At 49.5% G+C, this 16,899-nt stretch overlaps 2 protein-coding genes across 4 annotated transcripts in view; one reads left to right on the forward strand and one right to left on the reverse strand.

Moving 5' to 3' along the window:
• The window catches only part of MYH10 (myosin heavy chain 10), a 139,598-nt gene extending 124,054 nt beyond the window's left edge, over positions 1-15,544 (forward strand). For all 3 annotated transcript variants that reach the window (XM_028128303.2, XM_008153468.3, XM_054709468.1), the window contains 10 exons: positions 215-427; positions 1,968-2,180; positions 3,202-3,363; positions 5,959-6,087; positions 8,474-8,562; positions 9,260-9,383; positions 9,465-9,673; positions 11,072-11,180; positions 12,740-12,912; positions 13,924-15,544. In XM_028128303.2, the coding sequence (XP_027984104.2) occupies positions 215-427; positions 1,968-2,180; positions 3,202-3,363; positions 5,959-6,087; positions 8,474-8,562; positions 9,260-9,383; positions 9,465-9,673; positions 11,072-11,180; positions 12,740-12,912; positions 13,924-14,068 (1,566 nt within the window). In that variant the 3' untranslated portion in view covers positions 14,069-15,544. The remainder of the gene's footprint in view (positions 1-214; positions 428-1,967; positions 2,181-3,201; positions 3,364-5,958; positions 6,088-8,473; positions 8,563-9,259; positions 9,384-9,464; positions 9,674-11,071; positions 11,181-12,739; positions 12,913-13,923) is intronic.
• A 273-nt stretch (positions 15,545-15,817) lies between these two features.
• NDEL1 (nudE neurodevelopment protein 1 like 1) overlaps positions 15,818-16,899 on the reverse strand; it is a 66,748-nt gene continuing 65,666 nt past the window's right edge. The window contains exon 10 of the mRNA XM_054709470.1: positions 15,818-15,956. Within this exon, the coding sequence (XP_054565445.1) occupies positions 15,952-15,956 (5 nt within the window). The 3' untranslated portion in view covers positions 15,818-15,951. The remainder of the gene's footprint in view (positions 15,957-16,899) is intronic.

Consider the following 16,899-nt stretch of genomic DNA (forward strand, 5'->3'; position numbering starts at 1 on the left):
GCCTCCGGGCAGAGCTCCCGGTTCTATTTTAGTTTAAAATAATGTTTTCATATTGAAAAGCAGTTACACTTACAGCAAATTGGACAAAGCAGGAAAGGGAAAAGAGAACACCATCATCTCGCAGCAGTGTTCCCAGCAATAAGTCGGACATGCTGGGTGCGTCCGCCTTGCTTTTGAACTTGTTTTTAACCTTTCCCGATGCCATTCCGTGTAGTTGCTGGCAGAAGAGAAGAACATCTCTGCTCGCTACGCGGAGGAGCGGGACCGCGCTGAAGCGGAGGCCAGAGAGAAAGAAACCAAAGCCCTGTCCCTGGCCCGCGCCCTCGAGGAGGCCCTGGAGGCCAAGGAGGAGTTCGAGCGGCAGAACAAGCAGCTCCGGGCAGACATGGAGGACCTGATGAGCTCCAAGGACGACGTGGGCAAGAATGTGAGTGTCCCGGGGGCTGGTCCCTTCAGGGGGGCAGGCAGCTCCTCGGAGGGCTGGGGGACCTGGCCCAGCAGCGCGGTCGCCGAGGCGTGTTCTGGCCCAGGGGTAAGCATGGGGTTAGCGTCTTCTGGAATAAAGGGCCAGGTTTCCTGCCCTCTGTTCCTGGTGTGGGTTCTTGTCGCAGCACCTGGGGGTGGTGAAGACTTTTTATTCTTGTCACTTTCACGGGCCCTCCCGCCCTGACGTGCATTCTGGCTCATGGAGGGGCTCATGGCTCCTGAGTCAGCAGGCAGTCACCAAGCACGAGGGCCGCTCGGAGGGAGGCAGGTGGGATGTCTCCCACCGGAGCGGGGCCTGCAGAGGAGCGGCGTGGCCTTCCCAGTGAGCCCCGTTGTTTCTCTGGGGACTCAGCTGCCCTGGGGACTTGCTCCCAGTCTGGGAACTCCGTGGACTGTTTCTCCTTCCACCACCCCCTCTCCCACGGGAGCCGCCTGGACCGTACCCCCTCACGCCCCCTAGTGTACAGTGTGAGGGCAGCGCAGGGAGCCCGGCCCCGGAATCAGAAACAGGCTCAGCACGTGGCTTTCCCACCAGCGACCGTCTGCCCAGCAGAAGCCATAAGCTCTCTCAGCCTCAGTTTCCTCACCTGTCAAATGGACATTACATTTGCCCGGTTGAGGGAAGCCACTGCAGGTGTGCTTCGAAAAGCATGGTCCTCTTTAGTCTCCTTTTCATGGGATAGAAAAGGAGGGCTTTTCTATGGGCTCCCGGCCACAGCGGACGCGAGGGGAGACTGCCCACCTTTCTCCCGGGTCTCCTACAGCCTGTGGACAAGGAAAGGCCCCGGAGTAGGAATGGCTGTGGTCACAGAGCGAGGCCTGGAGAGCGAGCTCCACAGTGATTCCCTTTTCTTGCTCCGCATTCGCTTTCTCTAGACTAATGGACGGTCACACATTTATCCCCAAAACATTTCTGTTGAGCCTGTGAAGGGCAAGGCCCTCACGGTGTGGTCTTCTCACCTGCCCCCGAGAACAGCATAGCACGAACCCCAAAGGGGGGCAGCAGCACCTGCGCTTGCCTGTCTGAGGGGACATCGCCGTCAGAGGAGGGCGGCCTCTAACGGGCGGCCTCACAGGCCTCACACACCCTGAGTCAACAGTTCCCACGTGTGCGTTTTCAGTGCAAACCATCCTCCCCAGCAGGGATGTGCTGTAGGGCCTGTTACAGACGCGGGCAAAGGCAGGCAGCGGGCAGGTGTCTCTGGCGCGCTCTCTGCCTTGTTCTTTGGCTTTAAAGACCTCTCAGCCTCCAGGTCATCCGAGAATACAGTGCTGATTACCGAGCATGTGAACAAAGGCGTCAGTTCTGTCGTTTAAATGGCAGATTGGACTGAGGACTGGCAGCAGCCAGAGGGACAGGGAGGGATCGAGGGTGCCAGGAAGCTGGCCCGGTGCCTGCCGTGTCCCACGCGCTGCGGGGGCCTGTAAGCAGGAAGGCACTGGCCGTGCTGGGGGTCAGCTCGATGCTTCCTGTGGTTTAGGTTCATGAACTTGAAAAATCCAAGCGGGCCCTGGAGCAGCAGGTGGAGGAAATGAGGACCCAGCTGGAAGAGCTGGAGGACGAGCTCCAGGCAACGGAGGATGCCAAGCTGCGCCTGGAGGTCAACATGCAGGCCATGAAGGCCCAGTTCGAGAGAGACTTGCAAACCAGAGATGAGCAGAATGAAGAGAAAAAGCGGCTGCTGATTAAGCAGGTAGGTGGGGGCGTGTGGCCATTCTCAAGCCCCACTCGTTCACGTGAGAACACGTTAACTGGAGTCAAATTATCTGGTCACTCGATATGTTTATTCTTTACAATTTAATGTAATTAAATTCTTATTCTCAGGCAGTATCGTTTGCTGCTTACAAGCCAAAATCATCGATAGAAAAGCCCTGTGAAACCTCCAGGGAATATGTAGTTAATTCATGTTCTGTGGGTCCTAAAAGTACGGCTGGAAAGAATCTAAACACATTGACAGGTGGTTCAGCATATTTCTTAAGTTTCAATCACTGTCCTCATTAAACCACTCTCTAAAGGAGAAGAAACAGATATTTACATTTTTTTTAACTTAAAAAGTGGTTAGGCACTTATGATTTATGTTTTTTAAATGTACGTTACATTTTTAAAAATTTACTTAAAATTTTTTTGTGAATATTGTGATACTCCCTTGGAGTTCATGGTATCAACTCTTAGATTATTTAATTTTTTTCTTTTCATTCCACTAATATTTATTACATTAGTCACTTACTGATAGATAACAAATTAGCTCAAATTTAGTGGCTTAAGACAACCCTTGTTACAGCCTCTCTGGGTGGGGGATTCTGGACTCAGCGGGTGTATTACCTGGAGGCCTGGCGGGGCTGGGGGTCCTGTCCAACAGGCTCACCCACGTGGTGTTGGCCCGAGACCTCAGCACCTGGGACCTGGGCCTCCCCACGGCTGCTTGAGTGTCTGTCCCTGGAGGGAACTCCCCCAAGAAGCTGTCTTGTCTTTCCATTTTGTTGCATCACCTGGAACATGAACTTGTGCCCTCGTAGTGGTCGGTGGGAATGGCGTGTACCAGGTGGTGTTTGTAAAGATCTCTGAACAAAATGCAGCTGCAGTGGCTTTCTGTTAATAACAAGAGCTGCTTGGTAGCAGGGGACCTGTGCAGTCACGAGCCCTGTATGGCGCCAGGCTGCCGTCCTTTGTGCCAGGACCCGGGGTCTGACCGACACCACGGTGCTGTCTCTTAGGTGCGGGAGCTCGAGGCAGAGCTGGAGGACGAGCGGAAGCAGCGCGCACTTGCTGTTGCTTCAAAGAAGAAAATGGAAATAGACTTGAAGGACCTTGAATCTCAAATTGAGGCTGCAAACAAAGCTAGGGATGAAGTCATCAAGCAGCTTCGTAAACTTCAGGTACGTGCAGCCGACCAGCTGTCTCGGATGGTGTCGTCCTGCCCTGCTGAGGTCAGCACCCGGCCTGCCGCCTTCCCGCCAAGAGCGGTCACCTTGGCTCTGGGGTGCAGCAGGCCCTAGAGGTGGCACGCCGCACTCAGCGAGCTTGGACAGAGCCGGGTGGGGTCAGCAGGTGGAGCATCCACCCGTGGGAATGCTCTTCGGGCTCTGCACAGCTTCTGTTGGTGCTTAGCCAGCAGGCCACAGAGCCACCAGAGAGGAAGGTGGTGTTGACTCCCCCACTTGGTTGCCGTGAGCGTGAGTCATCTCTCTAGTCTGGTTCAGTCATCGCTTCTGCTACTCAAATGCCCTGCTGGTTTCACTGTCACATGACAGAGTAGTTTCTGCAGTGGCCTGCTTCGTGGGGGATATTTGTTAGTTGTGACAAAAAGCTTTAGAAAACCTCCATCCCTTTGACCTTGGTGATTCCACATCTTGAGAATTTGTTCTAATAAAACATACAGATGAGAAGAAATATTCATATACCAAGGTCACAGCCGAAATGTTGTTTGATAGCAAAACTGGAAACAACCTAAATGTAAGGGGACTGACAGCCATTTAAATGATGGAGATGTGTATGCAATGATAGCAGGGCTTACATGAGCAAAGGAAGATACTGTGTAGGGCAGTTTAGTTTATAATCCTGCACATGTGTGTATAGGTTTTTGCATACCGTCATGTAGATATACATACTTAGAGAAGAATTTAGAAGGAAAAGTCATCGCTGGATAATACTAAAACTATGAAACCACTGCCTGAGCCAAGGTCATGTTTTCTCCTAAGAATTTTATACCTTACTCTTTTTTTAAATTCCATTTTGAGTTGTTATGTGGTTTTATATATAAACTCAATTCATTTGCATATGGATATCTAGTTGTCCCAGAATCATCTGTTTAAAAGACTATTCTTTCCCTCATTGAATTAATTCTATTCCACTGATCTATGTGTCTGTCCTTATGCAAATACTACATAGTCGTGATTACCATAACTTTGTAAACTGGAACTTCTCCAACAACTTTGTCCTTCTTTTTCAAGATTGTTTAGCTATCCAGGTTTTTTGCAATTCCATATGAATTTTAGGATCAACTTGTCAATTTCTGCGAGGAAGAAAAAATGGCCAGCTCAGGTTTTGATATTGTGTCGACTCGATAGATCAGTTTGGAGAGTATTGCCATATTAACAATATTGTCTTCCAGTTTATGAACATGGCCATCTTTCCATTTACTTACCTATTCTTTATCTTTTTTCAATGATGGTTTATAGTTTTTGGTGTATTGGCCTTATACTTCTTTAGCTAAATTGGTGCCTAATATTTTATTCTTTTTGATGCTATTTTAATCATTTTCTTAATTTTTGGAATGTTTATAATTAGTGTACAGAAATAAAACTGACTTTTGTGTATTGATCTTGTATTCTGCAACCTTCTTGGACTCGTTTCTTTGTTCCAGTGGTTTGTTTTTTTTAATGCATTCCTTAAGATTTTCTGTATACAAGATCTAGTTTTATTTCTTCCTCTCCAATCTGGATGTCTTGAGTATCCTTTTCATGGCCTACCTGCTTTGACTACCAGGGGTCCTCAAACTACGGCCCGCGGGCCACATGCGGCCAGCCGAGGACATTTATCCGGCCCGCCAGGTGTTTTTGCCGCCGCTGCCTGTCCTGCTTAGCAGCTGACTCGTCCCGGGCCCGCAGTGCGCATGTGTGGAATGTGCGCCGCACTCTCCGACTCCCCTCCAACGGTCTGAGGGACAGTGAACTGGCCCCTGTTTAAAAAGTTTGAGGACCCCTGGCTAGACTCTCCATTACGATGTTAAACAGAAGTGGCAAGGTCAGATATCCCTGTCTTGCTGCTGATTTTAGGGGGAAAGCATTCAGTCTTTGACCATTAAGTATGATAATAGCTGTCAGTTTTTCCCTCATTGAATTAATTCTATTCCATTGATCTACATGTCTGTCTTTATGCAGATACTATAGTCTTGATTGCCATAGCTTTGTAAATTTTGAAATTTGGAAGTGTGACTTCTCCATCTCTGTCCTTCTTTTTCATGACATACAGATCTATGGGATAGAATTAATTCAATGAGGGAAGACTGGTCTTTTTAACAAATGGTTCTGGGACAACGGGATGCCCTTTCTCAAAGTTGAGGAAATTTCTTTCTATTCAGCTTGTTGTTTTTATAATAAAAAAGGATATTAGATTTTGTCAAGTACTAACTTCTGAATTTTGAGATGATTATATGTTTATATTCATTCTTTGTTGTTATCGAGCCAGCCTTGCATTGCTCATATAAATCTCAGTTGGACGGTGGGATATAGTGGTGTATAAATATACATGCTGTATGATTTTTTTATATGTTGATGGATACAATTTTATTGAAGATTTTTGCATATATACTCATAAGGGCTATTGCTCTGAATGTTTTATTGTGATATCTTTGTCATTTCTATATACTATTATATTTTTAATGAATGTGTATTACTTTTATAATCTGGAAAAAATATGTTTAAAGACAAAGAATGAAAACTACCCCAAACCTGCTTCCTATTTATCTTTAGGCTCAGATGAAGGATTACCAGCGTGAATTAGAAGAAGCTCGTGCCTCCCGGGATGAGATTTTTGCTCAATCCAAAGAGAGTGAAAAGAAATTAAAGAGTCTAGAAGCGGAAATCCTTCAATTGCAGGAGGTTTGTTTGCTTATTCATCCATGTGTTCAACAAATATTTGTCCTTGCAATTTCTCCAAGATCAGATAAATATCTTAATGTCGTTGTAGCCGTGTGTAATTTCTCTGTCCATTTTTAATATGTGACTGGACCATCTTATTGCTTCAGTTCGGTAAAGTGGTCACACTTTGATGCTATTCATATATCCCTCTACCTGGCTGAAGGCAGAGGAGCTGACCAGTAGCTTTTCAAGCCACTTCCCAGGCTTGTCTCCTGTGTAAGAAACAGGAGTGATGTTTGCTTAGTGTTGGCAAGCATCAGGACACGTACTGAACTCTGACCTAAGTGACAGGAGATTGCCTTGTTTCACACAGAAGCATTACATGTCATACTTAAAACGGGAGGTTATGTTTCATTGAATTTCTAAGTGAATCATCTTGTAATCCAACAAGTGTTACCAAAAACAAATAAATTCGGAGTTGAGCTTGCAAGAAAGAAAGGGCATTAACTCCCTGGGTGTCAGAAAAGTAGAAGGAAAGGAAAATCCATAAGTGAACTGAGCAGATCCTGAGATTACCCTGAGAGCCAGCTTCGGGGCTAATCCTCCTTGGTTTCTATTCCGTTCGTTTTTGCTCGTACCTTTATTTCCTCTGGATTTTTTTCTTTTTCTTGAGTTGGACACTCAATAATTTCCAAGCTTTCCTGTTGTCTAATATGTTCATAGAACACTATAAATTCCCCTCAGGGTACTGTTCTCAATGTATCCTATTTGTTGTCATTTAAATTCCAAATTTTTCTAATTTCTATGATGGTTTCTCTATCTTATGAATAACTTAAAAGTGCGGTTTAAATTTCCAAATGTATGGCATTTATTTTTTCTTCGTTGATGTCTAGTTTTATTATGGTTAGAGAACTGAGTCGAGCAGCTCTAGGGCCATGTGTGCTTAAAAAGAACATGGATTCATCATTGAAGCAGCATGTCAAGACCCATGTACGTCATGTAGTTGACCAGTGATGCCATCCCCAGAGGCAATGGGCTCTGGGAGCCTGTGTCCTGGAGCGCGCCTGGCATGGCCTCAGTGTCCACACACCCTGCAGGCCAGCACTCTGACTTCAAAGCTGCAGGTCTTTAGACCTCAGACAAGGGCTCACTACATCGTGGAGGGGACTGACCTGGAAGGTTAGCCTGTCCTCCCGTCTGTTTCTCTGTTTTCCCTTCCTCAGCCACTCGGGTCCTCCCCTTCCTCCCCGGGGCCCCTCCCTGTCTGTGGCACACCCAGCCAGTGGTCGGAAGGAGCCCTGGCTGGGCCCAGGAAACTAGACCGCAGAGGCCAGATGGCAGAGCTGCGCTTTCAGTGTGTTCGACAGAGGCCTCTGGGTCCTAAGTTCCACCTGCTGCTGTCACAGCCTGGACTCACGCCCTGCCCCACGTGCTAGTTCAGTGTGCGGGAGCCAGGCCTTCCAGGGCCTGCGTCCTATGCTCTAAGCTAAGCGCAGGTGCACGTGCCGAGCAGAGGAGCTCTGTATGCAGCCCTGCTCCCCAGGCCCCAGAGATGTGCTCTTCCAAACACAGCGCATGTGGAGGGGCAGCTGTGGGAAGAGGCTCTGGACAGGGAGGGGAAGGACCTGAGTGTCTGCTGTTGGCCAGCCTTGAGGCTTTGGGCAAGGCCCAAAAGAATATGATCTTGATCTTTATACCCCGGTGGGTGAGAAATGCACACGGGCACCTGCCTGTGGGAGATCCGCTTCCCAAGGAAAGTGGGAAAGCTGCCATCGGGCAGCTCTTCCTCGAGGACGGCAGGCACCAGGCGTCCCCTTGCCCTGCCCGGTTCTCCGAGGCCCTGCAGAGCCGCAGGCACCTGAGGGCCAGGGCTGCCATCTCCTTCAGGGAAGAGGCCCCGCGCTGAGCTGAGGTCACACTCCACCCTTCCCAGCGGCCTGTGCTCCTCGCTGTGCTGCACGAGCACCTTATTTTCTGGTCTGTCTGGTTAGTGTACTTGACCTCCAGACTGTACTACTTGTCTATGCAACAGATACTTCAAGACCATGAACTGGTCTAGTTCTGGGTTTGCATAAAGCTCGCGCTCAGTTTATGATTAAGAAACACCAGCTTTCTCAGGAGGCAGGAATATAGGCGCCTCTGACACTGGACAGCCATGCCCTTACCGAGACCAGACCTTCCCTCCGTGGGCACCTTTGTGTCCGGATGGTGACCCAGCACAGCCTGGCTGACCTGCACCCAGACATGCCCTCAGCAGACCTGCCAGTTTAATTCCTCAGATCTAATTGCAGTTTGAGGCACACACGGAGTGCCTGAGCAAGGTGGCTGCAGCCTGCAGGCTTCATCAGATTTCACTTTTGACGAAACATTAACAGCCAGAGCTTAAATCCTGCCTGACTTCATTTAGGAACTTGCCTCGTCCGAGCGAGCCCGCCGACATGCTGAGCAAGAGAGAGACGAGCTGGCAGATGAGATCGCCAACAGCGCCTCTGGCAAGTGAGTCTCCTGCAGCAGTGGGAGGGGTAGGGTCTGGGCCTGTTGCACCGAGAAGGCGTGGCGGGGCCCGGCATACGGGGTCAGTAGTTGGTTTGCTCGGCCGTTCAAACTCTGGAAAAATGAGCACAAGATGCTGAGCCTCCGGGCTTCCTCGGCCTCGCCCCGGGCAGGTCCCACCAGGCCAGTCGTGCCCACAGGTGAGGACGTACATTCAGAACGAACCTGATTTCTGCAGACTGCACGGCCTTGCAATGCAGTCTTCACTCTTCCATTCATTAGGTTTGGCAAGTAGTCCTTTGACTTGCCTTTTCCTGAATGATTTCTCATTAAAAGATCTTTTTTCCAATTAGGGAATTGCTTTCTCTATTTAATTACCATCTGTGGGTTCATCACGGCCACTTTCTAGCGTGCCATGAGGAGTTAGCATTTTCTCTCAATGTACTGGGCAACCAGTAGAGTTTAAAGTAGAAATGCCAGGATCTTTTTGCGCTTTGGAAGGCTCCCATGGTCCAAGTGAGAGGTGAGGGGGCCTGGAGGGGGCAGGCGCAAGGACAGAGAAGTGAGTGGTGTTTGGAAGTGTGATCAGTGGGACTTGACAGAGGGGAGAGAAGAGCCGGTGGTGCTGTTTGCAGCAGCCAGGCGGGAGGAGCCCGTGCTGCACGGAGCTGGTGTGAGCTGTCCGCTCCTTGCCCCACAGGTCTGCTCTGCTGGATGAGAAGCGGCGCCTGGAGGCGCGAATTGCACAGCTGGAGGAGGAGCTGGAGGAGGAGCAGAGCAACATGGAGCTGCTCAACGACCGCTTCCGCAAGACCACGCTGCAGGTGGCTCAGGCGGCAGCTGTCACCTGGGAGGGGCCGTGCTGCCCATCTGGCACGAGTGACTAAACCGCCTCTCCTCTCCAGGTGGACACACTGAATGCCGAGCTGGCGGCCGAGCGCAGTGCTGCCCAGAAGAGCGACAATGCGCGCCAGCAGCTGGAGCGGCAGAATAAGGAGCTGAAGGCCAAGCTGCAGGAGCTAGAGGGTGCTGTCAAGTCCAAGTTTAAGGCCACCATCTCGGCCCTGGAAGCCAAGATTGGGCAGCTGGAGGAGCAGCTTGAGCAGGAGGCCAAGTAAGAGGTTTCTGATGCAGTAAATCAAAACTTACTTCATCTCCACAGGCCAGGTCCAGGTTCAGCCTGCAGCCAGGCACTTGCCCTAGGGGGAGCCCCTGTGGCAGCGGAGGTGACAAGGACACGTCATCAGAGAGAGAGAGAGAAATAAGGTGGTGTGAGCCTCCAGGAAGGCTGGGCTCGCCTGTCAGCTCTGCCAGGATTCAGCTGGTCAGACTGTGCCCAGTACTTTCTAGGTGCCATAGTTACATCTCTGCCCAAAATTGATTTTCCAAGTTGGTGGCATCACATAAAATTTTATGATTTGTTGGCAGAAATGCATTTTGACAAAAATAAAAGCTTTTCTTCACCCATAGGAAGGAACTGCTTGACAGTTTCTATTCTGTTGTAGTAACCCATTCTGAAATGTATGAGGATTGCCCAATACAGCTTTGGGCAGCCATTTACAAAGGTCTTAGACCCTCAAATTCACCCTCTTGTTGGGGAGCTTGGAGCCCAGAGATGCAGGGCCTGTGATCAAGCGCAATGCCCAACGCAACGCCCCTGCTTCCACCCCACTGAGCTCCGATGACAATTCAGAGTTAGTTGTAGCTGTAAGTAACAGGACTCATCCTTTCCACTAACTCCATCACGGTCCATTTTTGTGTAACATTTGTCCAGGAGCAAATGGGCTTTTTCTATTTGTTGGGGGAAAGGTCAAAAAGTCTAAAATTCAGGATTCAGAAGAACTGACACGTAGCCTTATTCAAATTCATACACGCTTTAATAGGAGAAACATACACGAAGAGTCACAGGTTCAAGAGGCAACATTTATTTCCCAGATGCCATTACTGCTGGACATGTTGCATCTTTGAGCTCCTGTACGCTGTTGTCAGTGGAGTTCACCCAATAAGTGCTCTCTCCTTCCTAAGGAACAGTGTAGGCCTGTCTAGAAACAGGGTGATTTGACTTCTAACTAAAGGGTGAAGGTGGGAGGTCCCTTCCCCCATAGCTGCCATAGCCCCGAGCATCATAATGGGTCTTTGTTCTGGTCTCTAGGAAGTTAGGTGATTAGAATAACCAACCAAGGTTTTTGTCTTCAAAAAGTCTGCACTCAGTATGACAGGTAGCTTGCGTGTAACATTTGATCTTTAGGAGATCCCTAAATTAATATCTGCATGTGAAGGAATACGCTTTTTCTACCTATCAGTATTAGAATACATTACTAAGGCCACTCGTGACCAGAAGAGAAAAATTTCTGGGCCGTGTTATCATAATTTATTCTCGTCAAAGAGGCCCTGGAAAACACTTCAGCATTTATCACCTTCCAGAGAAAGAGGACTTAAAAAATTATTTTCCCAATGGGAATTATCATGTCAGGAATTACAAAGGCTAATTAATGGTTGATCATCTTCACAGGGAACGAGCAGCAGCCAACAAGCTGGTCCGACGTACGGAGAAGAAACTGAAAGAAATCTTCATGCAGGTTGAAGATGAACGTCGACATGCAGATCAGTATAAAGAACAGGTAAGGGAAGAAGGTGGGCCAGGATGACATGTCTTACGTCTTAGAAATGCTTTACCAGGAGATGGATGCAAATGAGCGGTTACCATTTGATGGCTAAATTAAGAAAATGCTCTTTGAGGCCCTGGCTGGGTAGCTCAGTTGGTTAGAGCATCGTCCTGATACACCCCGGGTGCGGGTTCGATCCCATCAGAGCATATACAAAAATCAACTGATGAGTCCATGATAAGTGGAACAAATCAATGTTTCTCTCTCTCGCAAATAAAAGAAAAATTTTAAAAAGAAAATGCTGCCCTAGCCAGTTTGGCTCAGTGGATAGAGTGTTGGCCTGCAGACTGAAGGGTCCTGGGTTCGATTCCGGTCAAGGGCACATACCCAGGTTGCAGGCTCGATCCCCAGTAGGGACTGTGCAGGAGGCAGCCAATCAATGATTCTCTCATCATTGATGTTTCTCTTTTCCTCTCTGAAATCAATAAAAATACATTTTTTTAAAAAATGCTATTTGAAACTCTTAAATTCTAATATTTTAACACACATGTGCTGTTCCTGCCAGGACTCCCGGGTGCTGGGGACACAGGTCACTAAGGCTTAGTCCCCACCTCTCGGGGCTCCCCCTGCACCAAAAATGCAGAGGAGGGGCGGGTGAGAGCACACGGCGAGGGCTTTGAAGTGGGAGGCTGATTTCCTCTGTGAGACGCTCGCTTCACGAGTGCAGTGCTTTCTGCCGCGCTGTCAGTCTCCCTCTCCAGCATCTCGGGTGCCTAGAGTAGCTCCTGGGCAGTGGTGGCGGTCTGTGTGTGTCGGCTGGAGGAGGGAGGATGCAGGATAGAAAGCAGAAAACAGATGTACTGCAGGACCCAAATGGTTTTCCTTGTCTGCATCCAGGCATCTTTGTTTTGTTTTGTTTGTTAGTATCAAGAGAATCTAGTAAGACTGCGGCCAGGTCTGCATAGACAACAGCCTAGGTAGCTGAGGTGGACGGAAATGATTCCACTGCCTTTGGCCCCAACCCCCTTCCCTTTCCTTCCCCTGCTCATCAGGCACCCCAGCCTTCCCTTCTTACTCCCCCCCCCCCCTGCCCCACCCTCAGCATAAAGCATGGGGCAGTCCTGGGTGGGCGTGAGCTGCACCTGCACGAGTGTGACCATGTCTGGTCTTCCATGTCAGGCTTTGAACTTGAAACACCCATATTGAAAGGAGCATAAACATGAAAGTACCACCTCCTGGGGTTGGAGACTCACGTTGCTGGCTCTCCCGTAGGTCAAGTGTCTTTACCCTCCCATAGGTTTGTATCTTAGGTGAAGATACTAAACTTTTTCTGTTAAAAACTCAGGGAGAAAATAGGGTTGTAAGTTCTTAGAAATTCCTTTAGCATCGTTTGCTCTGTAGACTGGCTCTGCTGACAGGGGCAGGTCAGAAGGCTTGAGACCGGCCCCCCGTAAGTGCACGCACTCGTGGATGTGAGCGCATGCGCTCACACGGCTGGCGGGGCCTCAGGATGCGGTGGGACTGTCCTTGGACTCACCAGTTTGGTTTGACTTGATTCATGTAACTTCCCCAAGATGGAGAAGGCCAATGCCAGGATGAAGCAGCTTAAACGGCAGCTGGAGGAAGCGGAAGAAGAAGCTACACGTGCCAATGCATCTCGGCGTAAACTCCAGCGGGAACTGGATGATGCCACAGAGGCCAACGAGGGGCTGAGCCGCGAGGTCAGCACCCTGAAGAACCGGCTGAGGTGAGCGACCGAGGGGACTCAGAGGCGCTGGGTCTCGTGGAGTCTGTGCCCAAAGCTTCCAAAAACAGCTGGATTTCTAGGCTTGGACTTGATTTTTCTGGTTTACTTAGATTCGTGTAGTTACTCGTTCTTGCTCTTAAGTTTATCCACTCGGGATTTCTTACCTTTAGTAGTCCTTAAGGACAGAGGAGGAACAGGCTCACACCCCCATTTACTGGTGGACCATACAGATACACAAAGCTGGGAGCCAGGTCGTATCCATCCCTGTTCCAACATCCATGGTGAGGAAAGGTCCCAGCCTCCAGTGAAAAACGGGGCAGGAGGCTCCTCGCAGGACCTGGCACCATCCCCACCAGGGAGAGGCCCGAACATGAGCACTGAACTTCCTCCCCCAGAGGAGCAGGCTGGCACAGAAGCCGACAGGCGGCCCTTGGCCAAACTCTGATGTGCCTGCTTTTGTCCGGCAGTGAGCCAGGAATGGCTTTTACATTCATAAAGTGTTGTAAAAATAAACAAGAACATGCAACAGAGACCTGATGTGGCCCACAAAGCCTATTAAAATATTTACTGTCTGCCCTGGGTGGCATTGCTCAGTGGTTAGAACGTTGGCTCAAGCACCAAAGGGTCGCAGGTTCGATCCCTGGCTCCAGCCGGGGCTTGTGTGGGAGGCTATGTGTCTCTCCCCCTCCCTCCCTCCCATTATGTGCCCTTTATGGAAAAACTGACCCTTGGTTAGCAAGCAGAGCTTTGCCTTCAGCTGTCTATTGCCTGACTGCTCCCAGCACAGCCAGCCATACTGGATCAGGTGCACTGAGGGCCTCCTGCTCAGGGCAGTCAGGGTGGTGACAGGAGGTGGGAGGCCCAGAGCCCGCCCTGATCATGCCACTCACACCCCCAGGTGGTGTGTCCTGAGGAAAGGCTGCAATTTTGAAGTCATCAGGTGATTGGACAACTTGACTGTCACATGTCCTTAACGTGTTTACCCACGTGTCGACTTCCTATTCTCGCCAGGCGAGGCGGCCCAATCAGCTTCTCTTCGAGCCGATCTGGCCGGCGCCAGCTGCACATCGAAGGGGCTTCCCTGGAGCTGTCAGACGATGACACCGAAAGTAAGACCAGTGATGTCAATGAGACACAGCCACCCCCGTCGGAGTAGGGTCACAGGAAGCCAGTGGAGGCAATACAGTGGGACACGAAGGAACGCACCCGGCACCAGCCTGCCTCGGGCCTCCTCCAGGTTAGGAAGTTGGCGAGCCACGAACTCCTGACTGCAAGATCAACTGTGTCTTAAGGCTTTCCAGCCTACACATACTGTATCCTGCTTCAGATTTAGGTACAATCGCTCCCCTTTTTATATATATACATACACAAAACATGCACATATTAAACAGATTGTCTCATCATTGCATCTATTTTCCATATATTCATCAAGAGACCATTTTATAATACACGTTAAGAAGAGAACCCTTTTTCAAACAAACTCCAGACCCTTGTTGCCAGTCGCTGGGTATTGGGGCAGCCCCGTGGTTGTTGCTCGGTCGCTCTGCATGCTCCCTGTCAGACAGACAGGTAACTTAGCTGTGTTCATGTGGCCCCTGACTCCTCAGCCACATCAATTCTCTTAGAACATTGTGGAACCTAAACTGCACTTGTATCTCATTTCCTTCAAATAACGATCAACACTATTTCAGCGAGCAAACTGTGAAAGGGGCTTTGGAAAGAGGAGGAGGGTGGGATGGACTGGGGGAAGCAGCATTCATCGGGGATCACCATGCCCGTCTCGCTCAAGTTGGTGGTATCCCCTCGTCTCTTCGTGTGAACTGTCCTTGGCCAGGGCTGGTCTGTGCATGGAAAGGATAGTAGCCGCGGTGCAGCTGAAGCCCCAGTGGCAGCAATCACGGCGACGCCCGGATGGTCTCCTGAACCCCTGCTTCTGCCAGTGTGCACCTCGCTTCAGGAACAAGAGCTGTGGGCCCCTAAGCAGGAGTCAGTGGGAGGCCCTCGTGCTGACCTTGCAAATTCAGCCGCTGCTTTGAGCCCAAAATGGGAATATCGGTTTTGTGTCCAAGACTTGTTCCAAGTTTGAGGTTACCGAGCCTCAAGAACAGATGCCATCTGCCTGAATGTTGACATGCCAGTGGATGTGAATCCCTTTTCATTTTCCCTTTCCCGCCCCTTTGGACAGTGTTACAGTGAACATTTAACATTCTGTTTTCGGTTGATAGGTAAGCAAACTGACATTACAGAAAGTGCCTTAGACACTACAGTACTAAGACAATGTTAAATATATTATTTGCCTCTGTAACAATTTAATGTATTAAGTTTTGACTGCTTCATATCATGTACCTCTCTAGTCAAAGTGGTATTACAAACATTCAGTGACAATGAATCAGTGTTAAGTACAAATCCCTGATCCTCTGCAATGTGCTTGAAAACACAAACCTTTTGGGTTAAAAGCTTTAACATCTGTTAGGAAGAACTTGTCATGTGGGTTTGGAACCTTTGATTTGACCCCTTTATGAACTGTACTGGCTGTTGACCACCAGACACCTGACTGCAAATATCTTTTCTTGTATTCCCATATTTCTAGACAATGATTTTTGTAAGACAATAAATTTATTCATTATAGATATTTACGCCTGCTCTATTTACTTGGAGGAAAAAGCACCCATTAAGAATAAACAGACCTCAATAAATGAGAATAATCATGTGAACGTGGAATCTGTTTTCTTACCTTCTGTTCTCGACTTCCCATCTGTGATCTGACTGGCAGCTGCGAGTCCCACAGACTTAAAAGGCCCCTTTTTCTGAGGGCGCTGCGCTCCCAAGTGTCCGGTGACAGGCAGTTCTCTGGGCAGCCTTGGCTATAATCGCACCCTGCCTGTGGCCTCTGTGGAGCGCATTGGGGAGGAAAGGGCCCTGGGCTGGCAACGCGCTCGCCAATAGAAAAGGGCTTCGTCACCAGCTGATGGAGCTGTTTGCTGGGCTGGAGTATTTTAGGAGATCCAAGAAGGTTCAGACTGCATTTCCTAGCAGTATTCACACTGAAAGTAATTGGGGGGCAAAAGGGGGGGGGGGGGATTCAGTGATAAGACCCAAGGGCAGCCTCACTAGTGTGGGTCCATTAGGATGGGCTGGAGAGGAGTAACTAAAGGGTCACAAAGTCACGTAGGAAATGCTGGCTTTTTTATTATTCTTCCCTAATACTAGCTCAGGCTGGTTCTGGTGGCTTACGGCACGTGTCCAGGCTTCCTGGCAGGGAATGTAAAATGGCCAGGCGGACCCCTTTCCTCCTGGGTCACCACCACGTTTCGTGTGTCCTCACCCTGGCACTTGGCTACCTTCGTTTAGTCCAGGTGCTTGTGGAATGCAGAGGCCGGTTTTCCTCAGAAAGAAGGATGCTTCCCACCGGGCTGGTGTAACGTGGTCACTGTTCCCCACTACTCGGCTATCAGGAGAAACTCAGTCTCCACGGACTGACCAGAGATGCGAACCAGAAGGAACCTTTCCTTACTGAACAAGCCACCGCTCCAGTCTCAGGAAAGGCAGTCCACAAAACCTTTGCCGGGCACTGACGCACGAGGACAGTTCATGGGAGCTGGGCTTTGTGTCAAAGACAAGCTGCTGGCCAGCTGCCACCCAGGAGAGGGGTTCATCCTGAAGAACGAGTCAGACAAAACCTGGGAAAGCCTGTCCTTATTGAGATGAGATGGGGTTTAACATGCAGCTCTTCAAGCTAACATGCTGGCTGCCCTTGCCACATCCTAGGCTTCCTTTTTCAATGCGTCCACTCCAGGGAATTATTTTAAACTGCTTTGGTAGAAAGAGCACACCTATATTCCTAGTCTGACTGGCTTGAGGGTATAACTGACATCACCTTTCCTTCCTGTCACCAAGTTCCCCACCCCTGGAAACCTCCGCTAAGATCAAGTGTGACTTGTCCTCACAGGCAGCCCTCCCTGTGGCTCTGGGCAGGACTGACCCATG

Source organism: Eptesicus fuscus, chromosome 20, assembly GCF_027574615.1.
Source record: "Eptesicus fuscus isolate TK198812 chromosome 20, DD_ASM_mEF_20220401, whole genome shotgun sequence".
Lineage (NCBI taxonomy): Eukaryota > Metazoa > Chordata > Mammalia > Chiroptera > Vespertilionidae > Eptesicus > Eptesicus fuscus.